The sequence below is a fragment of the Primulina eburnea genome, unplaced genomic scaffold (genome assembly GCF_022965805.1).
Source record: "Primulina eburnea isolate SZY01 unplaced genomic scaffold, ASM2296580v1 ctg9_ERROPOS1000000, whole genome shotgun sequence".
Taxonomy (NCBI): Eukaryota; Viridiplantae; Streptophyta; class Magnoliopsida; order Lamiales; family Gesneriaceae; genus Primulina; species Primulina eburnea.
The window spans coordinates 72,944-96,499 of NW_027331754.1; the positions used below are offsets into that span (position 1 = coordinate 72,944).

Sequence of the window (23,556 nt, forward strand, 5' to 3'; positions counted from 1 at the left end):
AAATATAATATGTCGAAAAGATATCTATAAGTAGATCAAATATATATCGTAGATCGGTGTTTTTAAAGATTATTATTAATTTGGTTGACTTTATTGTATAAATTAAAATAAAAAAAGAAATGTCTTTTTTGGTGGAAAGAGATCAAGATTGCATTGAAATTTTACATGTATGATAAGACAAAAATTTGTGTGAGACGGTTTCACGGGTCGTATTTGTGAGATAAATCTTTTATTTAGGTCATCCATGAAAAAGTATTATTTTTTATGTTAAAAGTATTACTTTTTATTGTGAATACTTGTATCGGCGTTTCATATATCGAAAACGGGGATTTTACGACGGAACGGAACGGGACACGCGGACCGGCACGGAGCGGAAGGGTTTGTAGGTTGATGGCTCGTATATAAATGTTTGTTTTCATCAACTTATATTTCATTTCTCATTATTATTTTATTATCACATTATATGAGTAATTTAATAAGTTTAATATTAATTTCACTATGAACATTGGAAAGCAAAACACATCGGTCGATGTGAGATGGTGAATCTTGAGTCTTCTTCCCGCTGCATCCATCAATGAAAGACTAATAAAGAAGAGATCGCAAGTCAACTATTTCTATTGAGAAATTTTCATTACAAAGTGTGAAAAAACTAAGTTAATTATAAAATATTTCTATTTTAATTGATGTTAAATAATTTGTAACATCATTTTATATAAGATTTGATGCTTATTATTAGTCCATCACTCTAAATTGATTCAAATTTCTGCGAACTTATATATATCCAATCGAAAATATTTTAAAATTTTAATTAATTAAATACAAATAATTTTTAATAGTATTGTTTGTCACGAAAATTTGCGGGCGTGCCAGACACGTGTTCGTGCCAAATTTGTGAAAATTATCTGACTTCTTTTACCAAACGTTGTGTTTCTCGATTTGATCGTTCGTTCTAATTTCCTCGAAATGTCTCCAAAAATAAGAACATAAAATGAAGAATATACTGAAATTAAAGGTGGAATTCATAAACAACATCAACACTCATTATGCTGCCATGAATTTGATCGACATTTTCACAAGAAAGTTGGAGGAATATGCGAAATCTGAAGAAACTAAAATACTGGAAATTGGAAAATATGCAGATAAAATATTGAGAGAATTGAAGAAGCTTTGTTGTAGCTTTTGTTGGATTGATTTGTCGAGAGCTTCTTTCTGATTCCTCCTTCTGCTTTTGTCGCATTCTACACATCAGTTTTTCCCTTCCACGATCACCCCACGTTCTTCCACCTTGGGTCATGGCTCAACTCCCGGCATCGTGCTTTTCTTGGACCAAACTGCAACTCTTCTTGGGCTTTTTCATTGGGCCTCCCCACATCATGCTCAACATCCTGCAGGCTGTTATTATTAATGGGCTTCCAAAGTTTGGGCTAAACAACTGCCCCCCTAGCCAATTTGGGCCATTGGCTAATTTGGCCCAATTTTGGCTATTTGGTTGATTTTACTGATTTGGCCCAGTGGGCCAAACTAGTTATTCACATATGAGCTGAGCGTGGAGTCTTATGATAGAAAAGAAATGTCCCATGGATTTGAAGATGAATCGACAGCTGAAACACATCTTTTCCCTCCACCAAGTTAAATCCAATTGTGCATTCCCTGAACCCCCAGTTCTTCATTTCCTTCCCCTAAATCTCCATCGGCGCCCACCGATCTTCCCCAAGAAACCACAATTTACATCGCCTTTGTGATGCCATCCAAGTTTCTGAAAGTTTCCATCATCAATCTCCTTTACCTCATGCCACACCTTCTCAAGGTAAGGATATTTCATCAATTTATCCAATCCCCCATCACAAAAACATTGTAGAATATAACACATTTAATGATGCACTCAAGGTGTTTGTTAATATGTCTGAATGAGTTTTTTATGAGTAACACCTTGCAACACCCACTTCTTGCATCTTAACAGGGCGGCTCCCTTGGTGCGCATATTCAAAACTTGGCCTATAGCTGGTGCAACTTCTGTAATCTTCCATGTGCTTAAAGGAAATGCACCAACACAAGGAATTGTGATGCTCCACCAAATTCACTGAGGATGAGATCTCATTTTCTGGAATCTTAAAAACCAATAGAGATGGAAAATCCTCATGGTAGTGCAGTTGGCCCATCCGAAAGATAATTACCAAGCTTTGATGAATATCTCTGCAACTGACTGAGCATATATGTATGAAGTGTACTACACATTGAAAGGAAATAAAATATGTAGGCTAGGGACAGTAGGTGTACGTTTTTACACTTGTTTGCCATAATTTGGCAAGTGTTTTTTCCGATGTATAGAGTTGAGAAAGTGGCTTGAAAGCCAAACTTTGTTGGTAAAATGCATTGTTGTTCTTGTGTATGTTGCTTGGGATATATTTGCAGGTGTTTACAATTTTGGCATATCACATTTCTAAAGGAAACTCTGCCAAAATTTTCTTAAAAATTGAACACTTAATATCGACGCAAACCACGCAAGTCAATATGCATCCGCAACTAACGGCCAAACCATATTTTTCGAATAATACTCACCAAAGTTTCAAGATATGCACTAAATGAACTTCGCTTTGTCATCAATTTGGCCAACTAAAACAACGAACACTTTATCCAAAATTAATTAACTACAGCGAAACTCCACGAGCCAGTATCTTTATTTATTTACAAATGCTCCATCATTATTTACAAACAAGGAATGGCTTAAAAGCCTATTCCTCGCATATTTACAGAAACCTTTTGCATGTCAATATTCCATAATTAACCAAAGTGGTTGTCCAGCCCACTTTGTACAATACTCCCTATTTACTCCAACTTTAAGAATCATATGTCTCCGGCTGTCGATTTTTCATCTGAGCCGGAGCTAAGATTAAATCCTCCATTTGTAACTTTTCTTCCTCGCTACTTTCACATTCCTCCTCAAATATTACTTTAGCTCCATCGATATCCCACAACTCCTGAGATTGTACTTCATTCACCAGCTGCTGCAATGTGGCTTTCCATTCGGAAGTTGCAGCGACTTCCATATCTTTTTTAGTGAACTTAGTCATCGACCTCCTCGATAATAGGTCGAACCATGGGTCTAGGAGAGACCATGGCAGTAGGTTTGAGAACCTTCTCAACTATTTCTTTAACCTTTTGAGTATCCATGTACACTGCTCCTGGTTGTCCATTCACCTTGTAGTTACAAAACTTGATTGGACCAAATGCTCCGTCATAATATCTAGCTTCCACGGCATTGGAATTCGATTGATACGGCTGTGAATCAGCCTGTATCACTTCCACTTCATTCTCTTTCCACATTAACAGTAACTGGTGCATAGATGATGGTACACAATGATTGGAGTGAATCCAATCCATTCCTAACAAAGCGTGGAAACTAGCACTGGAATTTACCACGAAAAAGGCTGACATAGAAGATCGAGACCCTACAGTAACATTTGCTGGTAAAACTCCCAAGGTTTTGGTGGATTCTCCAGTAAAAGCTGTCATAGAGACTTCTGTCAGAATCAAATCTTCCACACATTTCCCCAACTTCTGCAGAATTCTGTATGGTAGAATATTGACAACAGATCCTGTAGTGACCCGTTCCAGAATCACCTACTAGGCAAGAACTAAGCATGCAATTAACCTAATTAACAATAATCAGAGATAACAGCGGAAAATACCAACAAATGATAGTTATACAACCCAATCGAAATCTAGAATAACTCAAAATAAAATATCCAATACAACCATATCGAATCAAAACAATACCGATAAACTAAACCAACCAGATACTCAACGTCCTCCTCCTGCTCCTCCTGAGCTGTCCAACCTGAGGCCTGCCCCGTGGGAAATGGGGTGTCCAAGAATAAACAAAACCGAGGATGTGAGCGATAAGAACGCCCAGTACAAAAGTATGAGTATACAGACCTATATGAAATGCACATGCTATGATCATGATACCGGGGTAGTCAAGAAACAGGAGTCACAAAAGGATCTCAACAATGCTCAGTCTAGAGGCGCCAAGTGGATAGTGCCGCGCGGTCCAACCTCTGGGTCACTAACCGCAGCCAAATGGATACAAGACAGACGTGGACCTAAAATGTCCCGGACCACCGAAGCCCTCCCGACCCGTCGGCCACTGTGTACTCTCGGTGTCCATGCGTCCACAAGACAGGGCTGAGCGGCCCCAAGATATAGCTTATCTCGAAAGAGATACAGCTCAACAGTAAAGGCTATCTCGAAGGAGGTACGGCTCAACATGAAATGCAACGTGCAGTAATAAACGTGACATAATAGCATGCATCATATGACATATATCAATGCACCACATAATCATGCAACACATATAAGAATGTATACTCAACCAGGATATCTCGGATAGTACTTTCGTACCTCTATCACAGCAATCCTAATTCACTGGAACAACCAGACAACAGGTCTAATCCAAGCCTATTCATCAAGTGAAAACCATCACTAAACTTATCTACCAGACTTAACTAGATAATCCTGAGATAAATACTGATAAAATTCCAAACCTTCGTCCGTCGCTAGCCCGCTGATGCCGCTAGCTCCCAACTATAGCACAGCTCTGCTACAAGACCAGCAGCTCCCCGCTAGTGCCCAAATCTCGGAACAAGACTAGAACCTGTCAGAAACGACTGAAATGCTATGGAATTCTCTGAATTGGCGAGTCAAAATGAGGAAATCCGACCACTATTTATAGGCCATGTTCGGATCGTCCGAACCCTCTTCGGAACGTCCGAACTCTTACGTGTCCATCGGCTCTTGACAGCTCATGATCGGATCCTCCGATCATACACTTCGGACCGTCCGAACATGCACGTGTCCAGCTGCTCTTGACACCTCATGATCGGATCCACCGAACCCACCTCGGACCTTCCGAACTCTTCGGTGCTTCCGAACCATCTTCAGTCCGTCCGATCATGACTCGGTCAAAATTACACATTAAACCTTCTTAATCACCATTACTCCGTTAATTACCCAATTTGGAATTCGGGCTACTACATTCTCCCCCCCTTAAAAACGATTTCGTCCTCGAAATCAAGCTTAGAGGATGAACAAAACAAAACAACTCTCCATATCTAAGGGACAACCCATCACTAGACGCTTAGCTAACACCGAATGACCCATCGGAGTAGAAACGGAAAGAATGACATCTAGAGAAACATGCGGTAACTTATGACGCTTAACAAATCGTCCTGGTCACCCCAACGACCTACACTCCCCTGACTACTCTCATCACCAAAGTGGTCAGCCATTGCTACAACAATAGAATGGGGAAACTAGTAAATTGGTCAACGGAAATCCCAAAACAGAAATCTATATCCCAAAATCGCATGCATGCTCTGATACCATAAATGTAGTGACCCGTTCCAGAATCACCTACTAGGCAAGAACTAAGCATGCAATTAACCTAATTAACAATAATCAGAGATAACAGCGGAAAATACCAACAAATGATAGTTATACAACCCAATCGAAATCTAGAATAACTCAAAATAAAATATCCAATACAACCATATCGAATCAAAACAATACCGATAAACTAAACCAACCAGATACTCAACGTCCTCCTCCTGCTCCTCCTGAGCTGTCCAACCTGAGGCCTGCCCCGTGGGAAATGGGGTGTCCAAGAATAAACAAAACCGAGGACGTGAGCGATAAGAACGCCCAGTACAAAAGTATGAGTATACAGACCTATATGAAATGCACATGCTATGATCATGATACCGGGGTAGTCAAGAAACAGGAGTCACAAAAGGATCTCAACAATGCTCAGTCTAGAGGCGCCAAGTGGATAGTGCCGCGCGGTCCAACCTCTGGGTCACTGCATCCACTACAAGACAGACGTGGACCTAAAATGTCCCGGACCACCGAAGCCCTCCCGACCCGTCGGCCACTGTGTACTCTCGGTGTCCATGCGTCCACAAGACAGGGCTGAGCGGCCCCAAGATATAGCTTATCTCGAAAGAGATACAGCTCAACAGTAAAGGCTATCTCGAAGGAGGTACGGCTCAACATGAAATGCAACGTGCAGTAATAAACGTGACATAATAGCATGCATCATATGACATATATCAATGCACCACATAATCATGCAACACATATAAGAATGTATACTCAACCAGGATATCTCGGATAGTACTTTCGTACCTCTATCACAGCAATCCTAATTCACTGGAACAACCAGACAACAGGTCTAATCCAAGCCTATTCATCAAGTGAAAACCATCACTAAACTTATCTACCAGACTTAACTAGATAATCCTGAGATAAATACTGATAAAATTCCAAACCTTCGTCCGTCGCTAGCCCGCTGATGCCGCTAGCTCCCAACTATAGCACAGCTCTGCTACAAGACCAGCAGCTCCCCGCTAGTGCCCAAATCTCGGAACAAGACTAGAACCTGTCAGAAACGACTGAAATGCTATGGAATTCTCTGAATTGGCGAGTCAAAATGAGGAAATCCGACCACTATTTATAGGCCATGTTCGGATCGTCCGAACCCTCTTCGGAACGTCCGAACTCTTACGTGTCCATCGGCTCTTGACAGCTCATGATCGGATCCTCCGATCATACACTTCGGACCGTCCGAACATGCACGTGTCCAGCTGCTCTTGACACCTCATGATCGGATCCACCGAACCCACCTCGGACCTTCCGAACTCTTCGGTGCTTCCGAACCATCTTCAGTCCGTCCGATCATGACTCGGTCAAAATTACACATTAAACCTTCTTAATCACCATTACTCCGTTAATTACCCAATTTGGAATTCGGGCTACTACAGATCCACTCTCTATCAATACTCTAGATACATTTTTTCCACTAACATGTGCTGTGTTATAAAGTGGTTTGATATGCTTAGTCATCTCGTTGGTGGGTCGCTTCATCAATACTCTTTTCTCTTCATCGACAAGAACACCAACGCTCTCATCCACCATATCAGATTGAATGGATTCTGTGCCATTTTGATCTCCAGTAAATACATCGGTCTCACATGTCCCTTTGCGTTTGAATTCCTCTGGCAACATTAACGAGCCAGTGGCACACTCAAATGAAACCAAAATCTGTCCCACTTTGAAAGTAGCCCTCTTGACTGGTTCACTGTCTTCCTCCGATAATAGATCATCATCTTCCTCGTCATTATCTTCAGTAGCCTTCCTCCCAAATTTTTTCTTCTCTTTAAATGACTCCTCTATCCCAGACCTACGTTCAGCAGCTTTTTCTCTCAACAAACGTCGTTTTTGGGTTCTAGAAAGAGGCTTTGGGAATTTTGGATGTTCTACTCGCCTCCATACACCATCAGGGATTGCTCTGGGAGGAACAACAAAGCGGGAATTCCTCTCATATTTTTTATCGGTGCTCAGAAGAGATGGCCTCTGTATTATCTTATGAAATGACTGCTGGCCACTTCTTCTCTCATTATTCATCGACCAAGAATGTGGGCTCCTTCTGAGGTACTGGTTCTCCGGCCTTTTGGCCATGGATTCCCTGTCATACCTCATATTCCTTCCAGTATAATGCAGATCCTCCCCACTGTAGTAGCGATCTTTCCCATGAAAAGTTTCTGCTTTCTTCTCCCTAACCTCAAACATCATTTTTCGAGGCACCCAACACTTCTTTATAGTAATTCCTGGCCTAATGGACATGTCCCTGTTACCACTCCTTCTCTTCTCATTAATTAAAAAATGCAAGTCAGTACTGTTCATGTTTACATTGGCTACCGGGGGAAATGGATCTTCATTCACTATCATTGCTTCTTTTTTCTCAGGGAATTTCAGGATTCCCTTGTTGATTCTTTCCTGCAAGACATTTTTGAAAGCCCAACAAACATTAATATTATGGTTGAAGGAATTGTGATACTTACAGTAATCTCTTCCTTTCAATTCCTCCCTAGTGGGCAGCTTGTGGTCTGGGGGGAATGTTATAAACTCTTCCTTCACTAAGTAATCGAAAATTTCCTCCGTCTTTGATGCATCGAAAGTATATGGTGTTTGCACTGGAGGAATGTTTTTCTTGGAGAGTTCTTCACTCTTGCGTTTCAAGAAAGGGACAGTGCGTGATCCGGAATTTGCTACTTCTGCCAATGCAACTTCCTCCACTTCCTGGAAATAAGAGCCCACTGTAGACTTTCTTTTATGACTATCTTCTCGTAACAATTCCTCATACTCTGACACCTTGGCAGCAAGCTCATAAAAATCGCGGAATTCCATCCCTTGGAATTTCTTTCTCAACTCAAAGCCAAGTCCTCGCTGTGCCATTTTCACATATTCTGATTGTGGAATGCAAACTTTGCACCTACTCCTCACTCTTTTGAATTCGCAAATGAAATCATTGGCAGATTCCCCGGGTTTTTGGACCACCCTTGACAATTCTGCTATACTAATCTCAGGTACTGTTCTGAAGAATTGTGTATGGAATTGACGTTCCATATCATGCCAAGTCATAATAGAGTTCCGAGGTAGTGTTGCATACCATGTGAAAGCAGTACTGGTCAGGGAATTGGGGAACAGACGTAACTTATAATTAGAAAAGTTCTCCAAATTCGCCAATTCCCCACACTGAATTGTAAACCTGGCCACATGTTCCACGCTGGATTGACCGTTTTCCCCGGAATATAACGTGAAGTCTGGAATGCGGTATCCTTTTGGATAAGGGTTGTCACGATCCACAACATCAGGATACGGTTTATGGAATTCTGGTCTGTTGATTGGCCTCACTCCAGGGCCATACAACTCTTGAATCACATCACGTACCATCTCAAAATCCAACGTTGAAGTTTGTCTTAACTGGTGAGGAGGATAGATTGCCCCCCGAGTGTTATTCCCCAAACCTGGCGCTGAATATCCACGCATTCCCCCATCAACATACATCCCTGGATGTAAGTTAGGAGACGTCACAGAGAACACGTTACCAGCCATTTGTTTACTGTTGCCGCAGTTTTGGAATTTCAACCCCAACTCCTCATCCCTTTTGTGCGGAGGAGTGTATCTTCCTTCTTTGGCAGATTTAGGAATCAGTGCCTCCCCCAAGCGGCGACTTTCACCTGCTTGAGAAACCCCTGATCCTTGGCCTTGAACTTTTAGCAAATTAACGTCAGTTTCTTGAAGTTCAACATTTTCTGGTGTAACAGCCTCTCCTTTTGCAGACTTCCTCCATTCCTTCATTTCTGCCACAAATTCCATCATAACAGTAGAAAAAGTTTGGGTCATTTCTCTGAGATCACTGCGGATATTTTTCTCCATGGCCAACATAAAGTTCAGTGGAGACCCATCACCACCAGAAACAGCAATTCCTTCCTTCATAGTCTCTTCCTCGAACTGGTGTACAAGCCTTTCAACCGTTCTTCCTTCTACATCAGTTTCCTGAAACTCTTCTTGTGAACGATGGACTTTCCCCTGTGATGGAGGAATTCCCTCATTCTTCTCAGTACGCTTTGGAGGCATTTGGTCCCACCGGGCGTGCCAACTTGTTTGTCACGAAAATTTGCGGGCGTGCCAGACACGTGTTCGTGCCAAATTTGTGAAAATTATCTGACTTCTTTTACCAAACGTTGTGTTTCTCGATTTGATCGTTCGTTCTAATTCCCTCGAAATGTCTCCAAAAATAAGAACATAAAATGAAGAATATACTGAAATTAAAGGTGGAATTCATAAACAACATCAACACTCATTATGCTGCCATGAATTTGATCGACATTTTCACAAGAAAGTTGGAGGAATATGCGAAATCTGAAGAAACTAAAATACTGGAAATTGGAAAATATGCAGATAAAATATTGAGAGAATTGAAGAAGCTTTGTTGTAGCTTTTGTTGGATTGATTTGTCGAGAGCTTCTTTCTGATTCCTCCTTCTGCTTTTGTCGCATTCTACACATCAGTTTTTCCCTTCCACGATCACCCCACGTTCTTCCACCTTGGGTCATGGCTCAACTCCCGGCATCGTGCTTTTCTTGGACCAAACTGCAACTCTTCTTGGGCTTTTTCATTGGGCCTCCCCACATCATGCTCAACATCCTGCAGGCTGTTATTATTAATGGGCTTCCAAAGTTTGGGCTAAACAAGTATATTTAATTTTTGATATGGTTGGAGTAGTTCCAGACATCTTGAAGTTGATTTGCTATCTTTGGTCTTGAAACTGGATCTTATCTGTTTCCCAAGCTGACAAGCAGAACAAACATGATTTTTAACAAAATTAATATCTGGTAATCCATCAACTATATTCTGCTTCTTGAGATAATTGATTGACTTGGAATTCAGATGATTCAATTTCTTGTGCCATAGCCAGTGTTTATTGCTAAGAGAAGCAACTAAGCATGTAGGAGTATTGAGAAGATTTGAGTTCCAGGAGACTCTGTAAGTGTTGCCTTCTCTCTTTCCGGTTAACACAGTAATTTCAGCAGAATCTCTAACTATACAAGAATGCTTCTGAAAAGCTACAGAATAACCATTCTCTCTATTCGTTTCATTTAAATGAGTGCAAGGATAATTTTGGACTAGTAAAAAATATTGAGAGTAAGAGTATGAAAAGAACCGTAATTTATTTATCGAAATATAATAAGAATATGTCTCTTGTGAGACGATCTCACGAATATTTATCTGTGAGACGAATCAACCCTATTAATATTCACAATAAAAAATAATATTTTTTAATGGATTACTCTCACAAAATATGACCGATGAGACCGTTTCACATAAATTTTTATCATATAATAATTACTTTCGAATAATCAGCATGAGACAAGCTTAGTGACTTTAATTAAATTGAGCATAAGTAGAAGCAAAATCCGAGATTAACAAACAACTAGAAATTACATTTTTTAAACTAAAAAATTAATAATCTTTTTTTCCTAATAATTGCAAACACTCTGATTACTATTATAAATTCCCAATACTTTTTACATTAATATTGCATATCGGTTTATAGATATACAAATGACCACTCGATGCATTTTAATTCTTGATGCATATATACATATAATCAGAATAGTTGATTTACGCAAGAAATAAAGTACAAATATTTCACAATTTCAAAAGTTTGTTGGCTGATATATCTAAATTACAAGGATGCGATGGAATAAAACTCAAGGCTTTGTAAATTTCAACCAGTACATCACAATTTCATAAGTTTTGCTGGCAAAGATGTACTAAAAATTCACACCTTAGTTTGCTTCTCATATATTCTTATCCATTTTCACTCTCTTTTGGCAGACCCCAGAAAGTTGTTCAAGCCCAAGCAAAAATAGCTCAGGTTTCTTCGTCGTCTCGACTCCATATGTAACATCGCCTGGTTTCTGACACGAAAATAGAATATGGATACGAGGGTTTAGTAGAACTCTGCGAGGGAGTGTTGACTCATCAATCATCATTCATTTCAAAATTTGTAGGAAACGCCTGCAACCGAGAAAACCTTTAGGATGACATTTAGAAGAAAAGGATATCTTCCACGAAGTTATAATTTAAACCTCCACAATGACAATTAAAAGAAAAGGATATTTTACACTAGACTTCCAAATGTTATTTCATTCACGAACTTTCCACCTCTCACACAACATATCAAAGGCAAAATCAAGAAAATTCATGAATACATGTTATATAGCAAATACAATGTCAAGCAATCAAAATGAAATGTGAGCATGCAGGTGATGAGAGAAAGGAGAATGTGTTACCAGAGGGATGATGCGCTTCCTTCTTTGCACTTGCACTAGCGATTCTTGCGACTGTCGCATCCCCACACCGAAAATTGAGGAAAATGAATGGGATTCTTAATCTTCCCATCGTTTGTTTTCTTCAAGCCCATACATTCATTTACCTCCAGTAAAGTTTCGGAATCACGCCATAGTTTAATAATGTGGAGATTCTCTTCTTGAGTTGATCTCTGCAAAATGATTCGAGATGCATAACCTTTTCTTCTCATCTGAAGACATATTTCTAACGGGTTATTTTCCGTGAGGGTAACCAAGTATAACCACCCTTTGTCAGACAAAATCTTGTCGGCAACAGGCAAGATTCTATCGATAACATTACGCCCATTTTCCCCTCCGGCCCAAGATGAGGTGATACCAGAACACCCAACTTCCTCTTCTGGTGTCGGCACATAAGGTGGGTTCACAACCAAAACATCCACCAATCTATTTAAGCGTTTCTCAAGTCCAGACGCGATATCTGTAATCACCAGTTCCGCATGACAGCCGTGTGCTTCTATAGTCTCCTGAGTGACTCTCACTGCATGGGGATTGATGTCGGTGGCTATGTAGTAGGCACTAGGGGCATCGCTTCCCAGTAAAAGAGCCAAGGATGTAATAACATAGCCACTACCGCAACCAATTTCCATGCATATGGAAGGTTGGTGTTCTAATAAGTTGGTTCTATCAGCCAGCAGTGCATCGACTAGTGCAAATGAATCATCACATGGATCATAAACTTCAGGGTGCGAGCTCACCAGGCGGATTTGAGCAATTTTAGGGATCATTTTGCACATAAACTGAAGAAATACAAAACTGTTAGGGCCCCTGAGAGTGATTAAAAATAATTGACATTGCAGCTTTCTTGCATCATAAGGACCTGCAAATAAATAACGAATGAGATGGGGGTCACTTTATCCTTACAATTATTTTTCACTCGAAACATATTAGAATCCATCTTTTGATGTCCAGAAGTCCCAAGCATCACATATTTTACCAGAACGAACGCATATTTAAACTTCTGCCAGATTTTACAGCTTCAAACAAAAGGTAAATCAACGCTTTTTTTTAATATCGTTAAATTAGAGAGGCTTTTCATTTAACATTTACCGACTGAGATTGCAGCTTTCTTGCATCATAACGACTGTCAAATAGATAACAGAACGGGATGGGGGTTCACTATAGCCTTACAATCTTTTTCACTCGAAACATAATAGAATCCATGTTTTGATGTCCAGAAGTCCCAAGCATCACATATTTTACCAGAACAAACACATACTTAAACTTCTGACAGATTTTTTAGCTTCAAAACAAAAGGAAAATCTACGCTTTTTAAATCGTCGAGTTACGGAAGCTTTTCATCATTTAATGACATAAAATTTAGAAACTAAAAACACTTGATCAAAGAAGCTGAAAACCACCCAAATCATGGTTGGCAAATGATCTGTCCCACATAATATTGATGGATAAAAAATAAAATGGGGAAAAAGTGAATCAAACAGCATAATACAGAATAAAGATTAGATAATCACATCCAGCTATTAGACAACATAGTCCAGAATAAAACAAGTAAAGCTAAAGTTAGCAGTTTTTTCCTAAGAACTTTGAACAAGAAAATTCAAGAGATAGTAAGAATTTGACACGTACCAAGAAACTGTCACCCACTACATTTTACAAGATGTACTCTTTAAAAAATTATAGCTTTTATCATTCTTCGGATCAACCATCACCTCCCTTTAATATATACATATTTATATCTATTTTTTTTCTCATTCAAACAATGTAAATTGTGTTCTGATTCCATATTGGCTCCGTAAGTTACAAGGGAGTGGCTAATAAGTTGAGGGCCTCGCCATCTAAAAGGCCAATATTTTGGATTTTGGCTCTACTCTTTAACTTATGATCTAATATTGGAGCTCTGCCTGAGTATGGACATGGCAGAAGAGCTAACCTGGCGATGTGGGGAAGGTAACACATAGTGTAATTATTGGTTATGTAGGTTGTATCCACATATCAAGCCGAATTAAGTTGCATGCACCGAATATTGACCCGTGGATAAAAGCTATTCAAAGCAGGGCATCTTAGACTTCATTCTCAAGGGAAAGGCGAAGTTGTGATCTCGTATCTGTTCTGTGTGCTAGTCTTTTGGGTTAGGAAGATCCTCTTTGCAAGCAATAACAGAGTGCTAATAAGTTTATGGGCTCTCCCATGCTAGTGTTTTGGGTTTGGGTGGTTTCTTCCACTGATGGCCTAATATTTGCTCAAAAGCTTTTGCTTCTAATTTTTCTCATCAAAATTTAGGCTTCACTGCAAATTCAAAGTTCCTAAAATTATGGGATAACCATAGGAAACCAACTAAGTTCAGCTAAATTCAATAAGATATAAGCTTTACGACAAAATATAAATCCTCAGTCTAGATTACAACCAAGGTATCTTCCCAAAATTTTTGCATAAACGAAAGGAATTTCTATCCGGAAACATTTTATGCGATGAAATTGACCTGAAATCAATAAAGACAAAACCATAAAAATGAACGTAATTGGGAAAACGAGGGATAACATGGAAGATAAGAGGAAGAAAAAATCAATGAAAAGTTTGATGCAACGGTTTCTTACCGATCAGGTGCCAGATAGAGACTAAAGGCGTCGCCAAAAGCGACGGCGACGGCGACGGCAGCGGGCGACTAAATTGGAGACGGCGAAGAGCGGCGGCGGCCGATTATAAGGATTTCTCGTCAAGCAATCGAGACAGAGTCGTGATTGGGTAGAATGTTAAAAGGCACATAAAATAAAAGAGCGCATAACAAAAACACAGAGACAATTTTGGTCTGAAAATAGTGTTGGATCAGCCTCCAAGTCCAGGCCCACTCGAGATGTAATTTGAGTCCAAATACACATGACGTCACATAAATGACGATTTTTAGGCATTACTTGTTCTAGATGATTAGTGAGATATAATTTTCGTTTAAATTTCTCTTAAAGTATCATGTTATCTATTATTCAAATTCTATTATTGTACTATATAAATAGAGTTTTCTAGTGATTAATAAACGTAATATTCATTCTGTCATCTCTATATTCTTTACTGTTCATAGTACATTATCATGACAAAAGCTCTTTGATTCTAAAGGTAATTATAAGTCTATCATAATGGGATCAATTTGTTGGTCTTGAATCAGCTATCTTGACTTGTGTTTTTGAGAGTCCTTCCAAAGATGGAAAACGAATCCGAGAAAAGAAAAATATTCTCCCCATTGAAGCTCCGAAAATTGGTTATAAGCTCCGACGGTTAATCACAATTATGGGCATTTTCCTTATTGAGCCTAAATTTATGTCTTGGTCAGATACTTAGAATTAAGTCCAATAAGCCTTCCAATTTCCAAGGCCTAGACACCCTTATAACAAATCTCCACCTTGTCTGTTAAGTTGGTCACCTCCTCTACTCCTGCTCTTCGAGCTAGCTTCTTTCCACCACCCCAACTAAGTTTAGACAATGTTTAAACTCAGCTTGAGGTAATGCTTTTGTCATTTCATCTGCCGGGTTGTCTTCTTTGTCAACCTTTTCCAACTTCACTTTCTCCTTTTGCAAGAATTTCTCTTACGATATGAAGCTTAACATCAATGTATTTTGACCTCTCGTGGACCACTTGATGCTTGCATAGATGGATAGCAATTTGCCGGCTACCACAATGGACTGTAACCTGATCATGTTTTATGCCAAGCTCAGTAATCAGCCCCTTCAACCAAATTGCTTCTTTAATCCCCTCAGTGATGGCTATATATTCTGCTTCAGTTGTTGAGAAGGCTTCCATTGATTGCGGTATAACTTTCCAACATATTGTTGTTCCAAACACAGTGAAGACAAAACCAGTGAGTGACTTTCTTGTGTCCAAGTTGTCTGCAAAGTCAAAGCCTACAAATCCAACCATTGGATACATTATGTCCTTCGGTTTCTTGAATCATAGGCCAATTTTGGTGGAGCCTTTGAGTTTTATTAGCATCCATTTAAGAGGTTCCCAATGAGCCTTCCCCGAGTTGGCAATAAACCTTGATAACACTAATGGCATAAGCTAGATCTGGCTTTCTGCATACCATCCCATACATAATACTTCCTACTCCACTTGCATATGAAATGTTGTTAATTTATTCTTTCTCTGAGCCACTAGAAAGAGATTGTATTGTTGACAACTTCAAATGATGTCCAAGTGGAGTAGTTACTGGTTTTGCCTCTTGCATATTGAACCTGAACATGACCTTCTCAAAGTGTGATTGTTGGCTAAGGAACATACTTTGGTTCTTTCTTTTTCTATGAATTTCCATGCCCAAAATCTTCTTGGCATGTCCTAAATCTTTCATTTCAAACTCAAACTCAGAGTTCAATTTCCTTTTAAGCTCCTCAATGGCAGTCTTATTATTCACACTTGCTATGAGCATATCATCCACAAAAAGAGAAGATATGTCTTAGTGTAATCTTGCTCGTCTCTCAAGTGGACAAAACTGTCAAAAGAACTTCTTTGGAAGTTTATCTTCATCATAAAATCATCGAACTTCCTATACCACTGTCTAGGACTTTGTTAAGTCCATACAATGATTAAATATAATAAAACTTGAGTCAAACGCATGATGATAAAAGTATGTTGACGATAGTAGAATTTCTTTGATTTACTTCGCATATTCAATGAAGTTATAGGTAGATAATTGCCGAAATAGACGCATGTGAAGTAATAGGATATAGGATACCATTCTACTTCGCATTATAACAGAAGTCGTATCCAAGAAATTAGCGAAGTATTTGGCCGGTTCAATGAGAGAAAACCGGTCCGGAATTAGACCGATGCCGAAGTAAAACGTCTTTTACTTCATCGATTTCATAAAGTATAGAAGCAATAGCTTATATATGACTTCATAGTTTACATTGATTGACGAAGTAAATGTTTCGTATAACTTCACAGGTTTTGTATTTTGGTGAAGTAATTGATGCGAACAACTTCGTTGTTATGGAACTATGATGAAGTAAATATATTTTATAACTTCGCAATAATTTTTATTTGTTGAAGTATTTGATATTTTGTTAATTCACAATTTATATTTATTGACGAAGTAATCGATTTAAAAGACTTCATTTTTTTGTATTATAGTGAAGTAAAAAATATTTTTCACTTTATCAAAATAATTTAATTAATATACAATAATACCACTATACACACACATATATAAATTAAAATACATTCATTTGCTTCATAAATTATCCATCTAAAAATAATAAAAATCAACAAATCCACAAGTATATCTACCAATCCACAAATCCACAATTATAACCCAAAAATATATCCACGAGTATATCCACAAAACCGAAAGTGTATATCCACAAGCATATCATAAAATGCAAAATGACAAACCAAAGATATATCCCAATGCACACGATCCATTTAAGCACCTACATAAAAGTAGACGAATTCGCTTAATTCACTTCTGACTTTATCATATTGAGATTAGTTGTAATAGTGGTTCTTGATTGATCCTATAAACTGAAATGTAAAATGTACAAGATAACTATGTCCAGTGGAAAATTTTAAAATTTTGCAAGTACTATTGTGATAAAATCAAACTTAAATCATAAACACAATGAACAAAGAAAATGGAAATCCAAAGAAAAAATTACTTTTCAAGTTCCAACGATAGATTATGTCATAAGAACCAATAATAAAGGTTGGTAACTGGTATGAACTATGAATATCTCTCATACCCTAAGCCTCCAACACAAGTGATGTGAATTCCCAAAACTTTGTTGGCGCCATGTTAGTTATATAAAAAAAAAACTACAAAAATCTAGTCCAAGATATCCTTCCACCACTCATGAAAGTAACAGTAAACTTGAACATCTAAATTCTTGGCAATACCTTTCCACACACTGAAACTATTTGAGAACTGAGATTCTTCAGCGCAGCTATGAGCAAGGAAAACATTATCCACATAGGTGAAATCAAAGAGATAGTCAAAACCAAGGTTGTAAATGGCGGGAGGCGGTGGTGGGACGGCCGGTGACCGCCTACCGCCTCGGCCGCCTAGGCGGTTGGATTTTTTAAAGTAATTTTTTATAGATAATCATGCAATATTATCATTTTTATGTAATATGTGCAACTAAATAATGTTTAAGCACAAAATATAATATCATCTAGATAATGTGCAATTAATAAAAATTCATCATTATATTAATGTTATTATGCTAACGAAGTAATATATTTTTTTTTACCAAAAAACTAAGTTTAAATTTTCAAAGTTTCAATCAATTATCCATCATTAGAACAAGTAGTAGATTAAACATAACTAATCTTCCAAATCATCTACATATGCACCATCTACTACATCCATTATCCTCTCATCATCGGACTCAATCGACATTTTCTTCATTCTCCTCCTCTGATGTTTCTAAATATTCATTAAGTTCTCTAATGGGGATGTTCCTTGCACTCCTCCTTAGATGTAGCACTTCATCCGCTCCCGAGGCCTCCACTACCATTCTCCAAGTAAGACCTTTAAATAGTCCTAATATTTAAAATTAGTTGACTTTGACTTGGTTTTTAAAATTGTTAACTAAGTTTTAAAAATTGTTGACTAGTTTTTTAAAATTGTTGACTACTGTCTCGCCCGCCTGCTCGCCGCCTCGACCACCTGCTCGCCGCCTCGCCCGCCTCGACACCCGCCTCATGCATAGGCGGTGCGGTCGAGGGCCGCCTAGGCGGCCGCCTCGACCGTCATTTAGAACACTGGTCAAAACTTATTATAATAAACCAAAAAGAGAAAAGCCCATTACTTGTTCACAAATAAAAGGTGCAGATATTTAATAACGAGATTAAACTCAAGCACGTGCTGTGATGTCCCGAAAATTTGTAGTCCGCATGAACCACGTGCGTGCAAGTTATTAAATTCCTTATGCGTTTTCCTAAATGGTTTTAATGCATGTTTATTTCATTAAATTGGGTTTTAATTCATGATTTATGAATTTGCATTATTTCAAATTATAATATGTTTAGTTGATTCATGTTTAAACGTTTTTCTTGACCTTTATGTTCAGGCGATTATTCGAGGCGGGATCGAGGATAAGACCGGTGACGATTTTCAGTAATTTGAAGTGTGGTATTTTATTTTAAGTTAAGAATGGGGCATTTTAAATAATTTATTAAGTTTTTAATATTTTAAAAGTCTTATTTATGTATTTAGTAATTTAGGAGTTTAGAACTTTTAAAATTAGTGTGTGTTTTATTTCAATTAAGGAAATTGAGTGAGTTAGTGTCTGATTTAATTTAAATTAGTGGTTAATTCATGATTAAGCAAATTATTTTCCCTAACTTCACCACTAACTCACGTTAACCTCACAACCACACACACTTACACCTTTTTCACACACACAGCCGTAACACACACACACTATCAAACTTCATTCTAGTTTTATATTTTTGAGAATAGAAAACCTAGGGCCTCCCTCCCTACAGCAGCCGCCTACCCCCTTTATAATTTCCAGCAATATTTTGTGGAGTTTATTTCAAGAAAATCGAGCCACGTTCGTCCCGGATCAAGCCTCGCTCCGTTCCCGCATCGGTATCGCCGTTTCGGTAAAGTTTATCATCAAAAGGCACGTACATTCTGTTCTTGCTGTGTCGATCAAGTCATATAATGCGTTGCGTTGATTTTTATGCGTAAAAGTTATGTATCACGTTAGTAGTTTGAGCGGATTATAGATCGGATCAATTTCGAGGGTAAAATTTTAGATCTAAAACTCGTTTTTGCTGTCTTTTCAAATACTGCGATTTTTCTGTTCATATTTTGAGAAAACTTTAAACGGCAAAAACGTAGAACTTTTCGATACCTTCGATTTGATATAAAGTACGAGATTTTTTGACGAAAAATGAGAGAGTTATGATATTTTTCGTGTGACTGCTCAAACTGAAATTTTAAAAAAAGTTTGGTATCATTGTATTTTTGAAGTTTCAGTGTTGCAGGCTTCGTTGGAAACCGACGGGCGATCGTTGCTGCGTATGAGTATGTTAGTATTGAGGTTTGTTGTATCTTTCAAGGTTTTGTTAGACGTCGTTAGGCGTTTGAATTAGTTTAAGTCGTAGGAACTCGATTGATGTCAATTGCTAATTAGCGTTGTATTGGGTAGTATGGTGGACGTCGTATCTTGAAGTGTTTATATAAGTTTTATGCAATGTTATGGTGTCCTTAAGGTGTTGGATCATAGTGTTCAAGTGTCAATTTGGGTGTGTAGGCATGTGCATAAGTTTTCTCGCAGGTTTCTTCGTACAGTGTGCAGACGGACCCCCACACGGACCCGAGCACGGGGTCCGTGCCTTTGTTTCCCATTTGGTGTTCCAAGACAGTAGCCACACGGACCTCCACCCGGACCCTCACACGGGGTGCGTGTCCTTTCCTTTTTGAGACACTTGACATGCAGTACCTACACGGACCCCCATCCGGAGCCAAGCACGGGGTCCGTGCCCCTTCCGTTTTCCGACACATTCTAGGCAGTACGTACACGGACCCTCTCCCGGACCCAAGCACGGGGTCCGTGTACCCTTGTTTTGGGAAATATTTGTAAGTTCATTTTAAGTTTGATGTTATGGGTTAGTGCAAGGATTATTAAGGGCATGTCGTGGGAAATTGTAGAAGGTCCTAAGATATGATTGAGCTTGAGAGTAAGCATGAGTTTTCTACGTCTAAGTAATGCAAGTTAAGTATGAAATTCACGTTAGTATGTTGCAGCAACGACCCCGATCGAAGTCCAAACGAATCCCTCAACGCCAAGTAAGTATGTTTGACGTGCAAAGAAAATATGTTTAAGTTTTTGAGGTATGCTAATTGACTTGTGACCAAATTATGAATGGGTTTGGAAGTCGGTGAACGTGGCCGAGGACCTCTCCGCCCCGTTAAATTATGAACGGGTTAGATCGTGGTTGGAAAGCGTTAAATTATGAACGGGGACCAACCAGCCCGTTAAATTATGAACGGGGATCTCATGTATGCGACAGTGGATACGTCCCTGTCAGCCCAGTACTGTGGTGTGTCTGATCAGGCGTTTATTATGTATGGGTCACTTGCTTTGAAACATCCTCTACGCAAAATGATGAAATTATGTATGTTCAAGTATGCAGTATGTTTATGAAAGTTTATGTTGATGGCACGTCTAGTTATGTACGTATGTATGTTCAAGGTTATTATGCAAGCTCAAGTTTCAAGTTATGTAAGTCCTATTTTAAAGTTGCATGCGATTTTATTACGTATTACTCGTTATTTCCAGTTTATACGTGTTGAGTCTTTAGACTCACTAGACTTGATCGATGCAGGTGACTATGTTGAGGAGACAGGAGGTGGTGACCAAGGGGCAGGCTTGGACTGAGTGGCAGGCTAGACCCGAGAACCGCAATGTTTACGTTTTATGCGAAGTTTAGAAATACTCTGATTTTTTAATATCTGGATGCGAAATATTTTGAGACAGTTTCTTTTAGCAAAATTTTTATTGGTGACGAATGATTGTGAGATCTATTTTTAAGAATGTTGAGTGACGACCGTATGAATGTTTACATTCAAGAAAATTTTTAATTTTTCCGCAAATGTTGAGTATGAAAAGTACGGTTCGTTACACGTGCCGCCATTCTTTTCCAGATAACTGCACAAGAAGTATATGTGAGATGTATCAATACTGTGCTCAAGTTATAACACACAAAATAGGAAAATAGGAAAGAATGTACATTTACAAACAAGGGCGGTAATGTCGTAAAGGGGCACAAGCAATGTAATGCCTAACAGTTTAGGACTCTGCTCCTTGAATATGCTTGATGCTATTTCAGAAATGTATTCCTCCCAATGCATTGGTGGTATCACTTGAAAGGATACCTTACAAAAAAATGCGCACACAAAGCTAATTAAAAGAGTTCTCCACATAGACAATAATATTCCACTAATAGAATACGACGAATTGCTAGAAAACATACTTTAAATAAGAAATTTGTAACTCATAATTCAAACAATTACTAACACTTTACACTCCATCACAAAGGAAAACAATTTGAAAATTTAAACAGTCAATTATCACACTAACCAATTGAGAACTCGATGAATTTCATAACTTCCAGATAAAATATCAGAAGATGAATGCCAAGTATGCCAAGAAATGGACCCTGCAATCTTCTTACTCATTGAGGAAAATAATCAAACACCTACAATGCACTAAGTGAGCTGTACGAGTCTGAAAGCAATGAAAAGTATCCCAACAAAACCATCAAGATACCAAACAGAAATTTACGAGTCAACGTTGGCTGAGATTAAGGTAAACAACAATCAGAATTGTTTTCCAATCAAATTACCGTTGCGCGAAACCTTGGACAATCAATCATAGACCCAAATCCAAACGCGGGTTCCCCCGAAACACAAGTAACCTCGATTTGATTCAAGCTTTATCCCCGAAATCCCGGCAAATTTATCTGAAGTTATGATTTTTTTTTTTAATCGGTGTTGATTTCTACTATTCAGCTCACCGATCTTGCGCTAAATGTCGATTATATAAACCATAAGGCAGGGGCAATATATTTTGTTCGTTCAATACCTTATTTAGACAACTATATAATTCCTAAATTCACATCAGAGAGGCAAGCAGCAAAAAAATTAATTGGAAGGAACCGCAGCAGTTAAAAAATAAACAAAAAATCAATCGGAAGGAACCGCAACAAAATTAAGTTCCACCATTTTTTAAACTCTCTTCTGTTTTTGGTAAATCAGAAGTTACACAAAATTTTAAAAAATGAAATCTTGAAACACCCAAAATCGACGCCCTTCAAAACATATACCACAAGCAGCAACAATCATCGAGAAACCAGGCATAAATCCGAATCACCCACCCAAAAATGACAAACCTGAAGGCAGCTGTTGAAGCGAAGGCTGAGGTCGAGGCTGAAAGTGAAGGAAATAATTGGAAGGAACCGCAACAGCGGGAGGAGAACCGTAGATTAGGGTTATGGGTGTATTTTGGACTGTATTTTAATTCAGTAAAAAAAAATTAACATTTTAGTCTCCTTTTCAAATAAAATTATATATTTAAATTTTTTTCTTAAATTGCGGTTGATTGGCTATTTCAGATTTTAATTGCTACAATTTAAAAATCAGGGGAGATTAAAAGTTAACTATTGGATCATCTTTTACAAAATAATTAAGAAAAATTAAAAGTTAAGTATGATTATTTTTTTAATTCACTAAATATAAATTTTTATTTTTTTAATTTTTTACTTCATCAAAACTACTCTGTCGAAGTAAAATGTTGCAAAAAAATTAGAAGCGAAACCCGTGTTTTTAAAATTTTGAAGTAACAAATAATGTTTTACTTCGTCGATGTTATTATCGAAGTTGATTGGTATATACTACTTCATAATTAATAATCGCCAAAATAATCTTCGCGAAGTAAAAACTAAAAATTCTACTAGTGTGAATCTCATCTTTAATACCAAAAGTTGCATGAATGCTAAAATTTATTAATTCTTGTTGGCTCGACTCATTCAATTTTCTTCACTGTATTCAAAAGTTCTTACCATTTCGAGGAGTTGAATGGCCTATGACAAGATTTTATCAAGGATTATTTCAGCCAGTATTACCTTAATTAACTATGGCCAATATTTGAGAATCAAGCGACGTCTTTGTTATGGACTTACAATTGCTGAACTTGATGTTTCTCCTGCTTTAGTCGTTCTGATACCAAATGTTTTGATGTTCCTTCCGAATTTTTTAGTACACCAGAATGCCATGCATGAAGACAACAACGAACTTTTTCATAATATTGTCGGTGCTTAGTTCTT

The 23,556-nt window shown here is 38.2% G+C and overlaps 1 protein-coding gene across 6 annotated transcripts; it reads right to left on the reverse strand.

The window, feature by feature from the left end:
* Positions 1 to 11,002: 11,002 nt before the first annotated feature.
* On the reverse strand, positions 11,003 to 22,757 carry LOC140822689 (uncharacterized). Of its 6 annotated transcripts, XM_073183523.1 has the most exons (6): positions 22,624 to 22,757; positions 21,463 to 21,607; positions 21,354 to 21,380; positions 18,528 to 18,577; positions 11,700 to 12,514; positions 11,003 to 11,424 (listed from the first exon to the last, which is right to left on the reverse strand). In XM_073183523.1, exon 5 carries the CDS (start codon positions 12,509 to 12,511, stop codon positions 11,735 to 11,737), a length of 777 nt encoding a protein of 258 aa, XP_073039624.1. In that variant the 5' UTR covers positions 12,512 to 12,514; positions 18,528 to 18,577; positions 21,354 to 21,380; positions 21,463 to 21,607; positions 22,624 to 22,757; the 3' UTR covers positions 11,003 to 11,424; positions 11,700 to 11,734. The 6 variants fall into 6 exon arrangements, with proteins under 6 accessions (XP_073039624.1, XP_073039623.1, XP_073039621.1 ...); XM_073183522.1 differs by lacking the exons at positions 21,354 to 21,380; positions 21,463 to 21,607; positions 22,624 to 22,757 and adding an exon at positions 17,614 to 17,660 and having other exon boundaries at positions 18,528 to 18,583; XM_073183520.1 differs by lacking the exons at positions 18,528 to 18,577; positions 21,354 to 21,380; positions 21,463 to 21,607; positions 22,624 to 22,757 and adding an exon at positions 17,614 to 17,697.
* Positions 22,758 to 23,556: the final 799 nt, after the last annotated feature.